At 36.7% G+C, this 22,783-nt stretch overlaps 1 protein-coding gene across 1 annotated transcript in view; it reads right to left on the bottom strand.

Annotated features, from left to right (window-relative positions):
* Positions 1 to 22,783, bottom strand: part of LOC107291248 (B-cell lymphoma/leukemia 11B-like) — an 86,014-nt gene that overhangs the window by 47,358 nt on the left and 15,873 nt on the right. The window contains exon 2 of the mRNA XM_015820235.1: positions 21,301 to 21,672. Within this exon, the coding sequence (XP_015675721.1) occupies positions 21,301 to 21,672 (372 nt within the window). The remainder of the gene's footprint in view (positions 1 to 21,300; positions 21,673 to 22,783) is intronic.

Here is a 22,783-nt window from a genome sequence, read left to right on the forward strand (position 1 = left end):
AGAGAAAAGCTGACAAATTAGTGATTATCAGCTTCTACCAATGTTTCTTACATCTATACATTCCAAACATTCAATATGTTAATATGAATAATTACTGTCCTGTATAATGTGATTGTGTGTAACTTTCTTTGCACAGATGCACACAAAGACTTTGATGTTGAATTTGGACCAATCAACTGGAATATTGAATACTCCCTCCAGTATAAAATAAACAGATTCATTGTCTTCAAAATAGTCAATTTTTCTCAGCCCTGTTATAAGGAGAAACAGCAAAATTGTTCCCTTCTCTTTCATAGGTAATTTATTTCTTGTTATGGGCATGTGTATATATGTGTGCATATGTATATATGTAGTACACGTGCAGAGTCATCCACAGAGAAGGCATAAAAATCAAGATGGTGGCCAGAACTGCATGCTCAAAGACCCATTTCCTTTTCACATGTAACTCATGTAAAAAAGTTGATTGATTGATTGAGCAATCATAGCCACCATCTTTGTTCACCGACACCCCGGGAACATTTCAAAAATGCTCTGGAAGAAGTGCTCAAGCAATCTCTGAAAATGCTTCTTCCAAAGCATTTTCAAGCTATGCACAGCCCTAAAATATATACATGCAGAGATATGTTTAGAAGGATATTTAATCATGTAAACCACTTATGCGCACCAGAAGACAACTTGACAGTACAGACAAATATCTAAACTGTGCTGATTATATGCGTGTGATCCTCCAGTTTGTTTACTTATTTATTTGAAAAAAAAATTATATGGCCACCAATTTATTCACTCACAGTGATTCCAAGTGGCTTACAGAAATAACATCCCAAATACAAAATCCAATAAATCCCCACTCACTTGTTGACAACAATCAAACAAACCGCTTGATGGGCTCCATATCATCTTGAAATTCCAAGACCTGGTGGCAAAACCATGTGTCCAGGACCTTTCAAAAGAATATCAAAGTGGGGACCAATCTTGTGTCTGCAAGGATGATGTTCCACAGGGAAGGAGTCACCATGAAGAAGGCCATTCTTCTTGTTCCCACTAGTTGAGCCTCCTTAATAGAGGGGACTCCACAGGGTATTTACAAGTAGTCTGTGCTGAAAGAGTGTACCATATGACATACATATGTATATTAAAGGTAGTGTGATTGTAAGTTGCATTGGTCATTAAATGAATCATCACGTGACCATGTATTTTACAATCTTTTCTGCAGCAGGAGTCATTACCAAAAGTAAACATTGGTTTCCAGCAAAAAAATGTAAATCATAGTCATGTGACCATGGGACACTGCACGTGGTTATTGAACACCCAGAATATGATCATGTAACTGTTGGGAGGAGCAGCCATCAGAACTTCAGGTTGAATGTAGCCCTAAGAAGATCCATCATAACCTACACCCTCTTGTAAGTTAAGGCTACCTATATAGGGTCAACGTAACTTAATAGTACAACATATATCCTGCAAGGGTAAGGTATCAATATATATTTACTTAAAGCGGGGCTCTTCAGTGTTCTCACTGTAATTGCTGAAAACTCATAATTCCTTGCCATGTAATGTGCTATAATTCACATATCATTAAAAATTTTAAGCCGCCGCACCCCCCCCCCCAACCACCTCCAAAGTCAGCTCAACCTGCAATCTGTAACCCTCTGATCCCCAAACCCTAATTTAAAAGAATTGGGTAAAAACACAATACCTATAGCAGCAGAATATTACCAAAACATTTATAGAATCAAAGCAGTATTATTTAATTATTGTGATGTGATAGATAGACAGACAGACAGGATAGGACAGATGGACAGACAGATGCACACACACACACACACACACACCTGAGTTCTAGTCTCATCTTAGGCATGAAAGCCAGCCAGCTGGGTGACTTGACCAGTTGGCTCTCTCTCAACAGGGCTGTTGTTGGAAATATAGGAGAAGGAAAGAGTACTCTGTATGTTCACTGCCTTGAGTTACTTATATGGTAATAAAGACAGTATAAAAATATTTTTAAAATATAATAAATATTAACAAATACTAATGATTTGCCATTGTAACCATGTTTCAATAATATATTTACTTTCCAAGTAGCCCAACTAGGAAAAGATTGTCTGTAATTTGTTTGGAATTCACTGTGTGGTCTGGAAGGTATTACAGGGAGCAACTAATCAAAGACTGTCCCCAAAAATTGTTTATATGTAGTTGATTGCTCCTGCAAGTAATCTGCAAACAAAGAGTTTCTTAGCTTGTACCATCAGAAAAAGATCCAGATGACATGAAAGGATACATATAATTCCTAGATTGGGGAGGTCTGCTCACAGTCATTCATGCCCTAGTAAGCGCCTAATTAGAGTATTATAATATACTCTATAGGAGCTGCCCTTGAAGAATATCTGGGTATGTGCCTCTAGAACAGCACACATGACACCCCTGTTCCACAAGCTACATTGGTTGCCAGTCTGCTTCCTGGTCCAATTCAAGATGATAGTTTTGATCTTTAACGTCCTCCATGGTATGAGTTATTTGAGAGAGTGCCTGTCCTGTCAAAACTGGCAGAGGAGGCATGCTACATGTCCTATCTCCTAGGGAGCTACACTTAACCCAGAAGACAGGCTTTCTCTGTGTAGTACCTGTCTTATGAAACATCCTCTCCTTCCCCAAAATGAGATTGGTTCCATCGTTGATTTTCTGGAAGTCCCTCAAAACCTGATTATGCCATTATGCCTAGGATTCCTGGGGACTGGCAAGGTACTGAGGTAACTCTATTGTTACTGATGTCCATTGTCTTCTCTTAGCCTTTAATTGAAATACTTTGAATTTTTCTGAATAATTATCTTGTATGTTAAATGTTTTATTTTATTGTATGTCACTGAAATCACTTTTTTGTTATAGAAGTGGCCATATAAATTGGATGGATGGATGGATGGAATTAGCCACTGTTATGGTTTATCATGTCATTTGAATGAATCTACTCAGTTCTTTGGAATAAAATTTCCTAAGAATTATATAAGACACATTTAAGTTCTGTTAGAAAGAAATAAGTTTCAAGCATTGTAAAGTAGGAAAAAAATCCTAGCCCCTATTCTATAACCCACTTCATATAATGCTTAAGCCAACTTGTAATTTGAATTCCTTATTTCAAATCTCAATTTTGTCCAATACTTTTTGTTGAGAGATAAATGACATAAGGCACAACCTGGGTCTTTTCCTATTACAGCAACAACTATTGGTGGTGAATACAAAAGCAGCTCTCTATAGTTAAGTATTATAAAGAATGAATGGCATGTGCTATTCCTATCAAGGTAAGTGCAAATAAGAGGTTATATGCATGAACAAATATGTTTCTCTAATCTTAATCTGTCTGCTCCTGATTCTGAGTTTAGCATGATTCATTTGCTTAGCTGATCCGTGGACATTTCAATCTTCAATGCCTCCATCTCTAGGTTTCAGGAAACCTACACTGCATGTAGCAATTTGAAGATTTACATGACTGTGTATTATTTATTCAGCTGTACTTCCAACAATGATTTATCAAAATATCAGATTGAAATGGTATCTCAAGTCATTTGACATTTACTGTAAAGACTATCCAACCAATCACACATGTATTTTCAACATGCACTGGTATGGTATTGCGTTAAACAAAACACAAATGAACATATATTGCAATAGACTCTCTTAGTATTGTGAGCTGAGATGACCAAGGTCAAACATAAAGGGGAAATTCAGAAAAGAGACAAACCTGTGAGTGATACATCAGCAAAGTGTGTCATGCCTAGTATCACCTCTTTCCTTAACAGCTATTTATACCTATCAATGCGTGTTTCTCAATCTTTTCTCCAAAATGACTCATGAAGAATATTCAGCTCTGTTACGGAAAAGATATTCACCCCTAATTTAGAAGGATCACCTCTTCTGCTGACAATCCATCTCCCAAAGTGCGTTGGTAAAAGGAACTGTGAAGATGTAGACTAAAGTGAGAACAAGAACTGCACATACCTTTTGTTACAGCAGAATAAAAGGCTAGATCTCAGTCTTTCTTGGTATTGTAAAGATTAAATAACCATGAAGCCTTATTATAGAGAAAGTAAATGCCAAGATTAATCTAATTCAAAATATGACCAAATTAAAACATATGCCAGCAAATGCTACTTTGGTTTCATGTAACCAAGTTAGTCACTGCCAGTCAGCCAGCAGCAAAGCGATCCATCAACAAGAATTCAAAAACCCCTGGTTTTGATCTCCATTAATAAGCCATACCATTGCTTATAAGAAGAAAGAATCAAAAGAGGATCCCTCTTCAATGATATACATAGAAATATTCCTAAATCTATGAACTATGAAGGATGTAGGGTGCAAATAAGGGCCAACTGTATACATTTTCAAACACTAGAATTTGAACTTCGATTACAGTAAGATGTAATTTCCCAACTGAAAGAGTGAATAACAGTAAATAAATCTGATTAATTTTCTTTGACCTGAAACAATAAGGTTGGACAGTATGAATATAGGTCTTCAATATTAGAATACATATCTGACATAGCAATAGCACTTAGACTTACCGCTTCAGAGTGCTTTACAGTCCTCTCTAAGTGGTTTTAGTGCCAGCATATTGCCCCCAACAATCTGGGTCCTCATTTTACCGACCTCGGAAAGATGGAAGACATACTGCAACCAATTAATTCTCATACATACATTATGCTCACATATAGTACAAAAGAGATCTCAATTCATCAAAACTGCTAATATTTTACTCCAAATATTTGAACATGTTGATATTACTTCTTAAAATCATTATTTATTTATTTAAGAAAATTTATATAGCTGCCCAATTTACTCTCAGTGCCTCCAAGCAGCTTACAAAGATAAAAACCCAATATAAAAAACAATAAAAAGCAATATCCCCCCCCCTAAACAATAATCAGTCAAATAAGGCATTTGATGGACTCAAACCAGCCTTTAGGGCCTTGCAAAAGAGTGTCAGACTGGGGGCCAATCTTATCTTCTAATACATTAATACAATGAGAAAGATGTAAAATTAATACACGAACCATTGATTGCTACCCAAGGGGGCAGGGAGAGGGATTCTTCATGTAACAAATATTCTGCTCCAGTCAAAATGACAAAATTACACTTCAAATCCTGTCCTTTTGTCTCTTTGGTGTCTGTTTAATAGCAAGGGACATGGCCTCTTTTAAAAATAAAAAGTGACTTTCGCAAAAGACATTTTGATTATACAATTTTATCTATAAGAAATGTATAGATGTGAACAGGGTTTATTAACTTTATTACATTTGCTATGGCTGTTCAATCCAATAGACTCTGGGGAGCTTACAAAATCTAATACATAGTTAAAACAATTAAAAACTAGATAAAACAAGATAAAAATGGCCACAATAAAAGATGACATGGGGCACCCCAAACAACATTGAAAATCCAGATTTTATGACAAATAGGTAAGAATGGGATAGGATCAGACAATAATTAGGAGAATATATCTCCATAGCTGATGTAAATCAGTAGAGTTTAAAATGAACTGCAGAGTGCATTCAGATGTACCAAACCAGAAAGTCTAGTTTAGGCTTCCAACAGTCATCCATATATGATTATTCCTTATCTTTACTTAACACATATAAATGCAGAATTTTAAAACATGAAAAAGTGTTCTGGAAGGAAAGGAAAAAGTAGTCTTTATGACTCTTCAAAAGGTCAGGAAAAAGGTATGCTACCATATTCAATAACTAACAAGAAAGATGGGCATTTGAACAGACGTAAGTATGGTCTCATGGCAAGCTTACTGCTGCAATTATATACATCTGGATGCACTATATGCCTGAATAACACTATCATCAGGACAGTTAAGTGTTTCTGTTATAATCATCTGCATTGTATATAATCTCTGTATTTTCTTGAGTAAGATCGCTTAGAATGAGTTAATTTCTGTAAAATTAGATGACAGTGGTATTATGGGGCAGAATATAAAAACAATATATTAATACACTATTCCCACTGCCTCATTTTAGTACACAGGCTAACTTAATTGTTTATAATGAAACAGCTAGCTATGGCTGATGCCAATAGTGAGCAGAATAGTAATTAAAAGTAGCATACATGTTTCAAAGCTATTTAATATATAAAGCAGAATTATAAGGTTAGACCCAACGCTCTAATCCTGTGTCTTTTTTTGCATATAGTACATGGATAAGGAGTATTATTGTGTAATTTTGCATTTTCAAACCATTATGCGAATAAAAACATGCAGTTCTTTGAATTTTGCAATTACAGTTTGCCAATTATGAAGCAAGATATGGACAATATGCAACAGCATAGTTTCTGAAATTCTTTCCAATAGCCAAATGTGTCTAATGCTTCCATGTGCAATGGGAAGCATGGAGTGCATTACATACACTTTGACCCTCTGGGCCAGGAGGGAATGGATTATCAACATCTCAAGGCATTGCCCAACTGCTTTTCCTATAAAGATGTACTGAAGGATTTTTCCTCCTCCTCTGGCCCTTTAACTCAATATTTCTTTTATTAGTTTCTTCTACTATACCAAGCCTGGCCCATGTCTGAAAATTATCTTGCCAACAGTAAGATAAGAGTCCCAACCACTTTTACATAATTTCTTTCCACCATTCCACAGGATTAGAAAGAATAAAATGCATGTTAAGGTAAAGTTATACAAAAATATGTATGTTCATTGAAAAAGTGTACCTAAATATATATTAAGACACCTTAGATAAAATTGCAAACTAGAATTTATATATCTGGAGAAACATACACCAGTCTACAACAATTAGTGCTGGATTTTTTTTTAAAAAAAGAAAAGCTCTCAAATTCAATTAATTGAATTTATATATTGTACATACTCATAGATAAGCCAAAACTTTTAGGTGTTAAAATAAACAGCAAAAATTGGGTTCAGCTTATCCACGGATGGGCTTATCTGTGAGGCTATACTATGGTACAGTATATTGCTATTATTGTGATAATACTTTTTTAAAGTATCCATATATTTCATATAAGCTCCAGAATCATTTCAACAGTGAGATGGGCAGCATATAAATTTAACAAACAGATAAACAGACCCTCATATTATTAACCAAAATATCATTGGCCTATCTGCAATTGGTACATTTGTCATGGTATTTTGGTTAATAAATTGAGGGTTGGCTTATCCACAAGTGTATACAGTATTCATAAAATTGACAGATTCATCCCTCTGTTACCTGTATCCCACAAAACAATAAGCAGTACTGCTTGCTTCTGTTATCTAACACATTTTCATTTAAATAGATAAACTGAGAAAATAGAATCCAAAGCCAGTAGAGCTAAAGATGCTCTATAAACATATGTGGTCTGGAATTCTCACCTCCCAATGGTTTCCCTGACTTCAAAGTCTTTATCCAGAAAATATACTGGTGAACTATAAACTCTGCCTATGGTAAGTTCTCCCAAAAGGGAGATGGAGGGTGGCCAGTAGGATGCAGTACGCTAGCCTTCCCTTTGTCACCATATGCTGAAGTATGATTTGTGCTAGTTATATACATAGTACAATGCAACAGAAGATTATATCATTGACACCTGCTTGTGGCTAGTCTACTTCTGTACTATGAACATAAATCTGCCAGGAGCATGTAAGACAGAAGCAACTAATTAGCCAATTTCACTTCTCCCACACACAATAAGCGAAGAGCCTTCAATTATAAAAGCACAGATGATCATTTCAAACTGAGGCTGTTAGCCTGGAATTGTCTCTGTAGCATTCAGATGCCAGACCAAAGAGATATTTTTGTGATATAGGACATCATTGTTGTTTGATTATACCTACTGATTTTTGTCTTTTTGCTTCAAAGGAAGAACAAGAGGCCACAATAGAGATCCCTCCTTTAAACCCTTCCATGTGAAACGAATTTTGAGGAAGGAAGTGGCTTTGGGAAAGGAATCCTAAATTATCCACTTCCATGTGCTGTGATTATAATTCAGATCAGAGCCCCACATACTTGCTTTCAAGTAAAAAAGAGGACAGCAGCACACTTCATAATTATGATAATGTGAAGTTTAGCTTTCTGACATAAAAGCTTTGTGCATCTTGGTTAGTTACTGTGTCTTAGCCTTAATTTATCAAAGGATAGTTGTGAGAATAAAACTTGAGGGCTAAGTCACAGCAACCATACATTTGTATACTTGAAAAGTGTTATTACAGTCCTCACTCATCTTTTCCAAGATGGAATATTACATTTCCAATGCTTCTTAATGTTCACTACACCAGGGCTTTTTTTGTCATAGAATGCACCGGAACAGAGTTCCGGCGCCTTTTTTTGACAGATTTTCCAGAGTTACGTTTTTTTCCTATTTTTTCCCTTCCTATCCTCGTTTTTGAAAATGCCCTGCTGGCGGTACAGTGCGAGCAGGATCCCCTCTGGCGCTGTCTGCCTCCTCTAGGAGGAGCCATATGGCGCCGGAGCACCACAGCCAGAGCATGGCTTGATTGGCTGGGTCGGACCATATGGTGTGGAAGCCGATGGTGGCGGTGGGAGACACATAAACATGGAAGCCATTTTTCACAAGAGGGTGAGTGAGCCTTTTGCCTTCCCTTACAGAAGGTGGTGTGTGTGTGAGGTTAAAAAGAGGCGAAGCGAGAGGAAAGAAAGGCGGCTGGCGTGGAAGCTTGCCCGACAGTGAAAATTTGCTGTTTCAATTCCTTGGGTAGTTCAAACGCTGGGATGTCTACGAAAACCACTTTTTAGTCTTTTATACTTTATATTCAAACTGCACAGGGGAAGAATAAGAATAAAGCCAATGTTTTGTGATTTGGAGGTATTATTATTAATATATATTAATTATGTATTGGTCAGATGTAAAGATAGACCTACAGTATAAGGTTTAATCAAATCTATTTATTAAATTGGATTTAATTTAAAGGTAAATTAAAAGTAATCTATTCATTGACAAGTTTCAACTTTAATTTGTTTCCAGTCAATATCCATATTAAACTCCAAATGTAAATTTTTCCACCTTGTTTGACAACTTCTTAAAAATAATTCAATCTTTTACAAGCAACAAATTTTGTTTTATTGGGCCAATTTTATTCCACATAGAAAGCTGACATTTCCACTCATTAAACTAAACGGGCATGCCAGTGGTAAATGTCCCAAAAGATTAATAAAATGCCTTCTTGTAATTTAAAGCCACACAGTGCATGGTAAGTATTAACTTACCTTGAACAAAATCCTAGTCTTTTAAATACACTAAAAATTGAAGGTGTTTTTTTTTCAACTACAAAGGTAAACCTTGTACAGTAGGAAGGCGGATTGTATGACGTGTGTGAGTTCCAGCACCTTTTTTTTTTTTTTTACAAAAAAGCACTGCACTACACTATTCCATTTTCTCTGAACCTTTCTTAAAAGGTGGTACCCAAAACTGAATATAATACTGTAGATGGGGTCTGATTATCTCAGCCTTGGCTACTGTGGATTATCTCCAAGCTATCAAGGATTAACATTAAAACATTCAACAGTTTATGAAGCTGCTTTAAGTGGTAAACAACTCCTAGGGTGGTGAAACTTTCTAGTCAAGCATCTCAATCTGATGCTCTCCTGGTGGAAATTACGACAGGTGAAATCCAACATACCTGGAGAGCACCTAGCTGAAAAAAAATGATGTGTTAAGCTCTGAGATAGCACTGCCCACCCTAAAAGGTCACTGGCTCTTTCTATGAAATACTTTGTGTTTAGGATGGGACTATCCTTGAGATCTGATTTATTTTGGTTCATTAGCTGTAATCGGTAGTTTTGTCCTCTGGGTCTAATTTCCTAGGATAATTCTTGATTCTCTTCTAGTCCTTGTCTATAGCTCAGTCCTAACACTATTAACCAACACACACATATCACTTTCCACGCTCCCTTTGCCTGACTAGTACCCAGCATACAGCCCTAGTTCAGTGCTTTTTCAGCCCCTTGATTTCAATCTGTCTGCTACTGCAGGAACTCAAAATAATTCTTTCCATTGTATCTAGCAGCATGCCTTTTTCTGCTATCTACTGAAGATGCCATGATGGCTTATCTGACTCCCAAATGTTAATATGGGGTGCCTGAATCCATAATGGTACAAAATGTAAATGATTGTCTCTAGGTCAGTGGTGGCGAACCTATGGCACGGGTGCCAGAGGCAGCACTCAGAGCCCTCTCTGTGGGCACGCGCGCAGTCGCCCCAGTCCTAGGCATTCAGCTGGGTTTTATAAAACCTTTTCACTTTAGGCCTCCGCCGCCGTGTGCAAAAAAAAAAAGGTTAAATCAATCAATCAATTTCAACTTCTCGCGGGAAAAAAAGATCTTGCAAAGTTGGAATTGATTGATTGAACTTTTTAGTCCCACCCAGTCTGCCGTTACCACTTCAACCACGCCCACCCAATGGGCCACGCCCACCCAATGGGTCACACCCACTCGGCACTCGACGATGCACAAGTGGGTTTTGGGTTGCAGTTTGGGCACTCAGTCTCTAAAAGGTTCGCCATCACTGCTCTAGGTAGACAGCAATAATTGGCTGTCATAAGGAAAGCTAATCCATGCTACTGAGTTAACAGTCACTGATGCAACACACATGTATTTTACTTAATTTGGAGGAAAAATAACAATTCTAAATATATCAAACAGCTTCTTTTCACAGCAACCTATGACAATGTTTAGCTTCCAGTACATATATGTGATTTGTTTGCCTCTCTAGCTGCTTAATTATTTAAATGACTAGAATAAACATTCATAGGACAGGAGCTGCATTGTAATCCTCTTTTTGATACTTAACTCCCACCCACTACTATCTTTGTTCATTTCATGTGTGTGGATGTGTGCATGTATGTTTGTGCTCTGTTTCTCCTCCCCTAAAAAAAAGTCTGACACCCTCATTAAATATTGGAACTATCAGCCTATACCAGTAATGGCGAACCTTTTAGAGACCAAGTGCCCAAAAACTGCCCCGCCCCGCCATCCCACTCCAGCCTGCCCTGCCCCCCCCACTCCACCCACCCGCAGGGCCACCCACCACCTCCATGGCCCGCCGCAGATCGACCAGGCGGCCCAGCAGCGCCATGGCAGCCATGCCCTCTACCCGCACTCTGCAGTATCATCGGCACACGATGGGGCGCAAGGGCGGAGTCCTATCCCCGCTGCTTAGCTGCCATGTCTTTGGCTGTGCTGCTCAGTGTGGGCTGTGCCCGGGGGGCAACTCTCCTCCGGGGGAAGCTGCTGGTGAGGAGGGGGCTACGGGGAGAGGCTGGGCTGGGGCAATGGCACACATGCCCACAGAAAGAGCTCTGGGTGCCACCTCTGGCACGGGTGCCATAGGTTCGCCACCACTGGCTTATACTGTTCCTATATTGGCTAATTATTCTGGGAATTATAATCCAAGACATAGTGAGGGTACTTTGTTCACGAAGTAGAGACTACTGCTTTAGTGAACGGACTAAAAACTGACTTTCTGTTGTATCTTCTTCAATCTTTGCAGCAATTAGCACAGCTGTCTAATGAATTTCAACTACTGGTTTCATTGGTCTTCGTAACTCTAAATGTTGTTCTCTCATTCTATTGCTGTGAGCTGCGGGTTAACATTGCAGCTGCACCAAACACAGATGTGATGCAATCTTTCCCCACAGGTTTCAATTTCTAAGCACCTACGCACATAATCAGAACCGTCAAATGGCCCTAAATTTGCTGGACTGTGCCATTTCCACCTGTAAGAAGAGAATGGAAAGATGGGAGAATTTTTTTTGAAGATTCACTACATTAAAAAACTCTGTACTAGAATGCTAGTAAAAACAAAAGAAGCTAGAATCCTTTTTTCTTATCAAGTTATTTCGTTTGGAAAAGCATCCAAGCATGTAAAATAGGTTTGTAAAATTAAATTCCAAAAATATATGCTATGTGACAATTTCAATTGTATTTCAGCTGAATGTTGTACAGACAACACAGGACAACTTTGGAGCAAAACTGACAAAAAATCCAATCTATATTCTTATTATAAAGACCATATCTAGACTATAATTTAAAATAAAATTCTAAAAACATCATGAAATCAGAGGTTTTTTCATTACATATGCACATATGTTTTAATATTTTTGTCAATTCTATTGCCAAAAAAAAATCTTGCAAAAATATCAAGTGCATTTTTTCAGCGTTTGAGTCAGCTAGGCCTCTGGTCTCTTTCAAGACTCTATGTCATTTCCCCCAGTGTCATGCATTCTCACTATTTTAAAGTTTTTAAAATTACCTACCACTTTTTACATTCTTCACCTCTCTATCTAAAGGAGAAAATAACATCAAAACCCCCTTACTGGCCATATGAATATGTAATATAAATGAAATGTAAGTATTAGAGCTCATATTTTCAGCAAAAAAATCTTTTAATTCTGAAAAGTCACTGAATTTTTAGCATGAATAGCACAATCCTTTTATATTAAAGAGATTGCTTTACCATATATCTGTTAGGAAATCTATCCCCTCAGAACTAAATTAAGGTTCAGAAATTAAAAAAAAAAAGGGAAGGAGGGAGGAAGGAAGGAAGGAAAGAAAAATTGCTGAGGATATAACAAAAAAGTAAGAAATTATGTACAGTTCATAGTACGTGGAGAAAATAAATTCTATTATAAACAGCTTTCAGATTTTTTAAAATGGGAAACTACATATGCTACAAATAAACAAATAAATAATAAATAAAATCAGCTTCCGTAATATGCACTGATGAAACACTGGTTTTTAAATGATTTAAGAACAAAATCAGACCATTCTGTACATAGAATTGGCTAGGTCTATCAACAACTATTGGCAACAGCATCTAAAAACTTCCATATGTGAAGCCATTATATTTTCTAAGTACTAAGTTTGAGGAACCACAGTAACAAAGGGCTAAAGCCTTTGTACCAGAGGTTAGATTTCCCAACATGGTCTCGCTTGTTATTTATAGAAACAGTATGAAGGATCTTCAGGCTGACTCAGCAGCTTTCTATGTCTTATGATTGAAAAAAAGGAGGGGGAAGAATAAATGGTAGGTCAATCCAAAAGCCTTCAGTTCAGTAACTTCCATCCTCCATTAAGGCTGGGAAACACTTCTGACTGAAATCTGGTATAACTGTTTCAAAACAATGTACACATCATGTGGATTTTTATTTCACTGTTTCCTACCTCTTTAAAAGGTAGGAATCTGGAGAGAATGCAGAATGGTATACCATCATGAGATCTACCTGGAATCAGTATGGATTACTATTTGTAGATGATTTTGTTTAAATGAAATCATTCAGCTCACAATTATTTCATCAGCTCGTTACTATAGACAATGCTTTTCTTGAACATCCTTATGTCTGAAAAGCACATTCCGTAAGTTACAAATCAGCAGCTAAAGAAAATACAATAGTATATAATGGAAAACCTTTTTTAAATTAGACATCCTTCTTGATTCTACCCAAATTGCCTACAATAGAAATGTAACTAATCATTGGGATATCACTATAGATATATGCACCATTATGTACAATTATTTACTAGCACTGCAAAACATACGATTTATGTTCTAACATTCTCACATGATTCCATCCATAATTTTCACTCAGTTTCTATTCACCTATCTGGCTGCATATATTGAAACCCAGCAAAATGTTGTAAATACAAACATTAATTAGGCGGCCAGAGTAGTTTTAATGTTGGCTTTCTGTAATTTTAAAGTATCCAAACACCATAGTGAATAAATATACTAGCCAACCAAATCTGCACAATATTGTGGTCCAATGTGCAAGATTTTCAGGTCTTGATCTCCAGATCACGTGAAAGTCGCAAGTTCAAATTAAATACCCCCATTTATCCTCTTGTCAGCCAAAAACTCTACATTAACATCACTCTCCATATCTTTAAAGTTTCTTCATAATTGGGTACATATTTTATTTATCCAGTTACATTGCTTAACAGTGACTTCTGATTTTTTGAGCACCAGGACAGCCTCATTTTTATCACTATATAAAAATTTTCAAACAAATGGATTAAGAACATTTTCCACAACACAAAACATGAAAAAACTAAAAGTGGGGGAAACTGTTCTTTAATACAAAAAATGTCAAATACTAATGAGACCTAGGAAGGAAAACAGTGAATTTCAGATCATTCATTAGGATTACAAAAGAAATAAGTAATATTGTCAAAAAAATAACCAACTATGAGACCAACAAACCAAGGGGTTTTTAAAAATAGCTATATATGGGAAGAAAAAGGAAATGTAGTCATAAGAAAAATACCAGTTCAAACCAAGTGCATCTATAGGAACATGATCACTTAGGATTCTGCCAGGATGCAGTTGTGAAAGGAGCAGGTTAAAATAAGTGTGAACATTCAAATGTGCTTGCAGGTGCTGTTTGAAATGTATTGCCCATGAACTAATGCACTACACATTTTTGTCCTGCCTCCCAGAAAAAGGAAGGTAGAAACGTTTCAGCCAAACCCAGAGCTTCATCTGGTTATGCCGGAACGCAGAAAGGTGGTGGGGAGGGTGGAATGGCAATGGAAGCAACTTCCATACATCCCTCTGAGGGAAAGAAAGTCTAAGAAAATGGCATGAGTTTGAAAAAAGTAACTACGCTCCCTTTGAGGACAATTCTTAAGCTATTTCTGTTTTTTCCTCTTCCAACCTAACGACTGTTATCTTTGAGCAACTTGCTCTTCACATGAATTGACAGATTTATTTTCAAGAAATAAGGGAAACTTATCTACTTTTCCTTTACTGTTAATCTACACACAAAGAAATAATAAACAGAGCTTGTCTATCTGAAATGCAATGGCTGCAGTCCTCAGAATTCAATTAAGCTCAAATAATTAATGCTTCTGCCATATTCAATTACTTTTACACATTTGAGGCACTGATGTTTTCCCCCTTTATTCTTTAATCTTTATTTCTCTTTTCTTATTTATTTTTTTTCTAAATTTGTTTTAAAGTGCTGGTTGAGCAGAAAAAGTAAAATATAAATATGAACAGAATTTGCAGTTCAAATGTTACAGTCTCCTTTTAGCTGACATAGCATGTCAATTGTTGTGTGCCTTTGATTAAAATAACATTTTAAATGCTTTGAACAAATATATCTCCTCTATTCTTCTATTATTTTACATATTTCTTAGTAGAATAAAGAAGTTTTCATTCTTCCTGTCGTAGCACAGAAAAGCCTAAGAATATCTTTTGTCATAGAGAAAGTGAAAATATTATAGGCTGCTGATTACCCAAAAAAAAAGAGGAGGTAGGAAAGTAGGGAGGGGGTACAGAGAGAGAGAGAGTGCGCTGCCTTAAAGATTAAGTTTCCCTTTTATGAAATCGTATTTAGTCTCTTTCTTTTTTTTAACAAATCTAACAACAATGCTCTACAGACTCTCACTGGGAAATACCTTTAGTGTTAAATACAGATTCTGATTTTCTTGGCTAATGCAGAAAGCCTTTCTATTGAAAAATAAATAAGGGGTTTGGTATATCCCACTAAAGCCTTTTCAGTGAATGACTTTTGTAGGGGTTTTTTTTTCATGGCTATCCTCCATGGCTGTAATATGAAGCTTTTATCCCACTATTGAAAACTATCCTGTGCTGTTTTAAAAGAAGAAGAAAGAGAAAAAGAAAAAGGGGAGAAGGTGAGCAAAAATCTTTCACTAATATAACAAAACAATACTGAACTTGAGCTTTGACCCTAATTTTAATGCCATCTTTTACCAAAGGAATTTGAATCCTGGATAGGCAAAAAACAAATGAACCACATGTTTTTATTTTATTTTCAGATTCAAAATCTTCCAATCATTTCATATTAATCTTTGCTTTAGCTTGGGAAAAAATCAAGGCCTCCAGTTCTCCTTTTTTATGGTATGCTTAATATCTTCTTACTCATTCTCCCTATATCTGAAGTGTAATGGTTTTATTTTAACTTGCAAACTTGCCATGCTGAACGTGAAAATATGCTGAAGATAACCAAAATAAAAGGCAACCTCATAAAACTAGAGGTTTTATAGACGGAGAACGTGACTACCAAAATATAATTGCTAGCCAAAGGCCTGAAGAATATAGAAGAAGAAGAATTGCTATGATTCATACAGATGTATATTGCAAGGATCGATGCCGATGAGTCTGCATGTGAGCACATGTACCACACAGAGCTCATGGCCTCCAAGGACAACCATCTTATTTTTTTCCCATGGAAATGAATGTTAAGTCTTCATGTTTATACAAGAAAGCAAAGGATTACCCAGGAGACTCAATATGGTAGGGTAGTTAAGCAGCTGGACTGGGACCAAGGAGATTCAAATTCAAATCCATACTTAACCAAGGAGCTCACTGGATAACTGTATACCTGTCAAGTTTGTTGTTGAAAGGATAAAAGGAGGGGTAATCACCATTTTTCACAGCCTTGAGCCTCTACAGGAAAGGCAGGACATAAAAGCAATACAAAAATAAATAAGTGAAATCATTGAAGCAACATTTAAATTTGGTTTTCATGTTCTCCTGCCGTTAAGAGCCAAACCAACTCTTATCTCCATAATTTTCCTCTGAGTTTTCTTTCTAAGATGTGAAAAGGGTGAAGCTAGAGTTTAGATTAAGCACATCTTTGCATCATGTTTCTTAAAACAATACAAGTGGCTGTTTCTGGGAAGAATCATAGTAGATTCTAATGAGAAAAAATGAGAAGTTTAACTATTTTTTTCCATATTATTTCTGATGAGACTCACTCTCTCAAAGCTAATGTTTGTATTGAAAGGAAAATGTCCATTGTTACCAAAGAGGAATTCCTCATAATCCAAATTGCAAATTCAAAAGAACTGCTTTTCACAACATCATGAAAGATAAACACTATTTCCTATTTTTGAGATTCTGTTACTAGCATTACTGACCTGTGTCTGCTATTTCTGAATTTTAAAAAGAACTATGCACAGTGAACACAAATGAAGTATTATTTACTGTTACTTAATGGCCCAATAATAACTTTTTGGGATGAGGCTGTGAATAGATATCTGGACTTGGAAATTGAAGATGGTTAGGTCTGATTAGTAGGTTGGATAGAGACCTTCAGAGAATATGAAGCCTGGTCTGGGAAGACAAGACAATCTCAAAGTAATTTTATATTGTTGCCAAGGAAATTCCATGGATATGTTCTTTAAATCACCAGGAGGAGCAAGTTCAGCTCAAAGAGAACTTTTATGTCATTTTTGATGGATAAACTACAAAGGGTTCTGCTGCATATTCAACAGGCATCTCTTATTCTAAAAGGCTGGGATAGGATCCAAAATTAAACTCAGCATATAAGGGAAAAAAAACTTTAAAGGTGCAAAGTGTAAATGTGCAGATATAAATAACTTACACAATTTGAAAGTGAATTCCATAGTTGCCCTGTGATTTGTGAAGTCTGAAAGTTAAGGACAAATTTATGCAACTCTTTTACCAATCATGTTACACAGATTATGCCTGTGTAAAGGTTTGTTTGGGGGGGGGGGGTTGTGTCTTTGAGTCAGTCTTGATTCTTGGCGATTATATGAACAAGTCTCTGCAGTTTTTTTGCCAATATTTTCAGAAGGTGCTTGCCATTTACTCCTTACTGAGAAAGGAATAGCACCAAACCACTCAGTTAGCGCCCATACTCAAGGCAAGAATAAAATTCACATCTCTCCACTTCTAGTCCAATGCCTTGGTGTAGCTGTTAAAGGTGTTGTGCTGTTAACTGGAAGATTATGAGTTCTAGTTCTGACTTAGGCATGAAGCCAATTAAGAGACTTCATCTCTCTTTCTCAGCTCTAAGAAGAAAGTAACAGCAAACTACACTCAAGAATGTTGCCAAGAAAACTGCATGGACTTGAATCAAGCCTGATTCAAAGTGACAATTTTACATGTAAAAATAGAGATATATTAGGTTACCTTTCACTGAAGTTGTCATATCTTCCAACTTTAATATAGCAGATTCAGTGTCTTAGCTTTTGCATTAGGAAGCCTAACTTAAAACTCACTACAGATAGTCCTTGACTTATAACAATTCATTTAGCGACCATTCAATGGCACTGAAAAAAAGATTTGTTTTTCACACTTGTTTTTCACACTTATGACCACTGCATCATTTCCATGGTCACATGATCACAATTTGGACACTTGGCAACTGGCATGTATTTATGACAGTTGCAGTGTCCTGGGGTCATGTGATCACCTTTTGTGACTTTCTGACAAGCAAAGTCAATGAGGAAGCTAGATTCACTTAACAACCGTGTTACTAACTTAACAACTACAGTGATTCATTTATCAACTGTGGCAAGAAAGGTCGTAAAACGGGGCAAAACTCATTTAATAAGTGTCTTGCTAAGCAATGGAAATTTGGGAGTCAATTGTGGTCCTAAGTCGTGGATTACTTGTAAGACAACTTACAAATATAGGAATTTTTTTATATGAAGTCAGATCATTGATTTCTCTAGTTAGCAGATATCAGTGTTGGGTAGCAATAATTATCCATGATTTCAGACAAGAGTCTTTTCTAGCCCTACCTCAAAACTCCAGAGAAATCCTCTTTCAAGCCTGGAATTATCAGGAGAAAGCATGCTAAAGCCGAAGCAATGGACAAATGGAAGAAGACTGGACATTTCCAAAAACAAAACAAATCTAACACAAAAGCCTGTTGTCTAATTGTTAAAATGAGATTCAACTGATTTCAGCTTGACTAGTGGCCAGGTATGTTTATGATAACTATTCAGAGCTTAAAAAGAAAAAAAATCAAGTCAATTTCTCCTAGCAAGCCAGCCTCTTTCTGTAATGCACGGGTATCAAACTCGCCGCATCATATGACATGTCACGATGTATCGTGACTTTTTCGCATTGCCGGAGCAGGGGTGGGCACGGCCTCCGACTGATGCAACCAGTCCACGGACTGGCAGTTTGACACCCCTGCTGTGATGACTCTTTAATAATGTGGTCATCTGCTGAGCTAAGTGCAGGCCACTCATTCTCTGAACAGTCTCAGGAAGGCCTCTACATGCCTGTGCACTTTTACAAGAACATTCCAAACACTGTAGAAATAAAAATACTGTGTTCTTGTGACCTCAGACAAGTTCACATTCATTTTATTCTTTACTAGCAAAAAATAATTTCAGAAACAAAGCATGCATAATTATTTATACAACTCTTTTTTTCTTAGAAATGTTGGAACACCTAAACATCAGAAGTCGCAGGCCTGTTTAAAGGCTATGAAACCAATAAGATCAGTTCTAGGTAAGCCAGAAGCATGCTACTTCCTTGTTTAGTTTTGTACTGTTCTGTCTGCAATGCAAAACTAAGAATGTGGTAGAGAATAGCAATGCATGGGTAAAAACCTATAGAATCTTCATTTTAAAATCACAATACCATCCCACCGGAACAACAGCCTAACCAAAACAACGTGTGAACAACATGTAGGACATTTTATCATGTATGGTGGACGTGCAAAAAAGCCCAAAAAAATTGGATACAAATAAATACACTAATTCAGTTTTAAGCACAAATTTACAATAGAAACCAAAGACTTTTTTTTTGAGATTAAAGGAGAAACAACTAGGAAAAAAGTCATGAAACTTTGTTTTATATAACTGCAGTGTTATACTATACGCTCAAAGTGTGGAAAAGTTTGACACTATCCATAACAGACACTATCCACTATACATTTCACTACAATAGGTGACGATGATGAAACTTGCAGAGATGTCTAAATTGACTTCCTTGATTAGAGAAAAGACAATATATGCATTTAAGGCTGACTGAAAACCCTTTTAAACTTTTTTGCAATGAAACAGGGGAAAAAATAACTTATGAGTTGTGATTTTAATGATTAGAAAAAATGGATAATAGAAAACAGTGGGCTTTTTAAATTATACAGTAAGAGGTAACTGCAATCAAACTTATATTTTCTGCAAAAAAAATCAGAAACTTTCTTTTTATTTTTTTTTCTTTGTACACTTATGTCTTTTTTCTTTTCTTTTCTTTTTCTTTGTTTTCTTTATTCTGGATTAGTTTGTGTTAATTTTTATGCTCTTTTAATAGATATATGTGTTTGTGCGCACACATACATACACACATACTGAACAACAGACTAGGGAGAAGAGCAGGATTATGCAAATTAACCTTGTTTTATATTTGTAGGACTGAACTATCCCTTTCTTCAGAAATATATTGTATTCCCATTGAACAACTGCCCTGCTCTCCCACTGTTCCATATAGATTCTGGAAAACACAAACTAAATGCATCTCTATTAAACTACTTTAAAATTCAACAAAGTCTTATCCTCTTATATAGTCCTGATATTCTTCTGCCTGTACAGATATTTACCAAAGAAATAGCTAAGCAGTACTAAGCTATGAGGAGTCTGCCTTCTGTAAAATTTCAAACAGTGCTGAGCAATCTGATATGAGATACGGCCCCTCAACATTTTTTCTGCTCTCAACAAGCCTCTCGGAAACCTTAACTCCCCCAAATCAGTGGCAATTTCCACCATTTCGAGGTAGGAAATGCACAAAAACTCTGCCATATTTCTTAAAGTAGGTTCAACATGGTTATAAGAACGAAAAGAAAAACCTCTCCGACACATGAAATCCAAAGAAAAAAAGGTAGTAACTGACCTGCCCAAATATGTGATGTCTTCATCCCTTATTATGCATCACTGCTTTTTATTGAAATTCTCTCTACCCTTTGAAAATATTATGTGTATCCTTTAGCTACCATATTTTCAAAGCTAAAGATTAGCCAACTATCATCATGATGACACCATTCTCATTGCAAAAATATGCAAGTTCAAATAAGTGTTCTAATTTTTTTAAAAAAATGTCTTATTTTTGATCTGCAAAATGTGAAAGTACCTATTCCTTAAGTGTCAATCCACAGAGCTGAGAATTATCAGTAGAAAGTCAATGAATTATTTAATGCAAGCAAAGATGGGATTAGGAGATGACTTGAAAGTACAGTATCTGATTTCTCAGACTGGAGAATCATAACAGCCTGTTATATGGAACATCTGACACAACATGGACTAAACATTATCACTCAAAACAACAGATCTGCAGAGGGCACTCCACAATCCAAGGATCCAACTAAACCCATTACAAACTGGGATCAACTGGATTCTGAGGTTTAGAATCAAGAGGATCCTTAAAGTCTGTTATGGCCTCATGCAGTGCTGTGCTCATGGGCAATCTTACATTTTTCATTATGTCAAGAAATCTCTCTCTCATTTTTAGAGAAAAGAGGTGGGACAAGGAAAGGCTACCTCTGCAGATGAATGAACGTAAAACATGCTGTACCTGCAATGTTCTCTTGCTTGGGGCAAATTCCTTTTGTAGGCATGAGAACACGGTCTTCTTCATCGGGTGTGACTTGGATCCCGATTTCCACTGGCTCTGACACTTTCCTGAGCTCGGAGCGTGATGGAGGGGGAGGACTGCTCTTATCCACGTTCTTTTCATAGCAGGCACCACCAGCGCCATGGCACTGTTTCTTCTTGTGCTCTATAAAAACCAAGATGTCTCCCAGGGGAAAGTTCATCTGACACTGTCCACAGGTTAATAGGTCAGGGTCTGTTCCACCCACTGCAATGCTGAGCCCAACTGGGTCTCCTAGTGCTAGGCTCTCTTCCTCATGGGTGATGATGGCAGTGTCCACGTGGTCAGCCTCTGCTTCATTCGGAAACCCCAAAAAGGTGAGGGTCAAGGAGAAAGGGAAAAAGAAAAAAAGAAGGGAAAATAATTGAGAGCAATTGGTTTAAATATTCATATAATTGTATTTTTTATCTATTTCCCACCCTGCTTGTCTCCACAAGTGATCTGAGTACATTTTGCAATCAAGTCTGTCTGCAAAACAAAATAATAAGCATATTTAATGAGGCTTTTCTGGATCAACCATCAAAGTCCATAGCGGATTAATAACAGGGGAGAGTAGAGACCTGTTTGTTACCTCCAAAACTGGTAGGATGCATTGAACAGCGCAACAGATTTACATCAAGTTCTAACAGTTAAGTAACTCTAACCAATCATCTTTTTTTCTTTATAAAGCAAGAAACAATACTGAACTATGACTATGGAAGCCCATTTTTAAAAAATTGATATTGAAAATATTTTATATTACTGATTTTCTGATATTTTTCAACTATTTGTTGATCATGATCATATAGTGTGTAATTTTCTCAAAAAAGCTGTAAGTTTAAACTTGTTCTACTGTGATATTCTTGGAATTTTACTATATTTCTAGCTTCTTGTGACCCACTCACAGACTCACCCTCCAAAACATTTTTTAATTGGGCCCATTCCATGGCCACCATTCCAAGGACTATTGGAAGCAATGAATATGCAATACTTTGGACTTACAAATATAGCGAAGAGGCTGATTAACCTAACAAGGTAGCATTAGCCATGTCAAATAACCATGAAAAGCTTTGGCAACAAGCAGGCACCTGTTCAAAATGAATTTGAATGGAAACGGTGCTCAGTGCATCACAGAGAAATTAATTATCTCACAGGATTTATTAAAAATATAGGGAGAAATCGTGCTTACAGAAAGCAGGTTTTTTGGCACCACACGCATCTTATATAAATGTGTTTGATCTGATTGTGGTTTTATGCATCATCTTTCCAGGATGACCACAGGAGGAGGAGCTATTTTGCCTCTGATTCCTGGCATCGTAAGCCTGTCTTTCCCAAGAGGGAAGCCATTCCAGGGACAGGATTTTTCAATCACTATTGTACCAGGAAAGTGACAGCAATGATGCCTGAAGGAGATTTATACAAATTT

The sequence above is a fragment of the Protobothrops mucrosquamatus genome, unplaced genomic scaffold (assembly GCF_001527695.2).
Source record: "Protobothrops mucrosquamatus isolate PMUCROS unplaced genomic scaffold, P.Mucros_1.0 scaffold_154, whole genome shotgun sequence".
Classification (NCBI taxonomy): Eukaryota; Metazoa; Chordata; class Lepidosauria; order Squamata; family Viperidae; genus Protobothrops; species Protobothrops mucrosquamatus.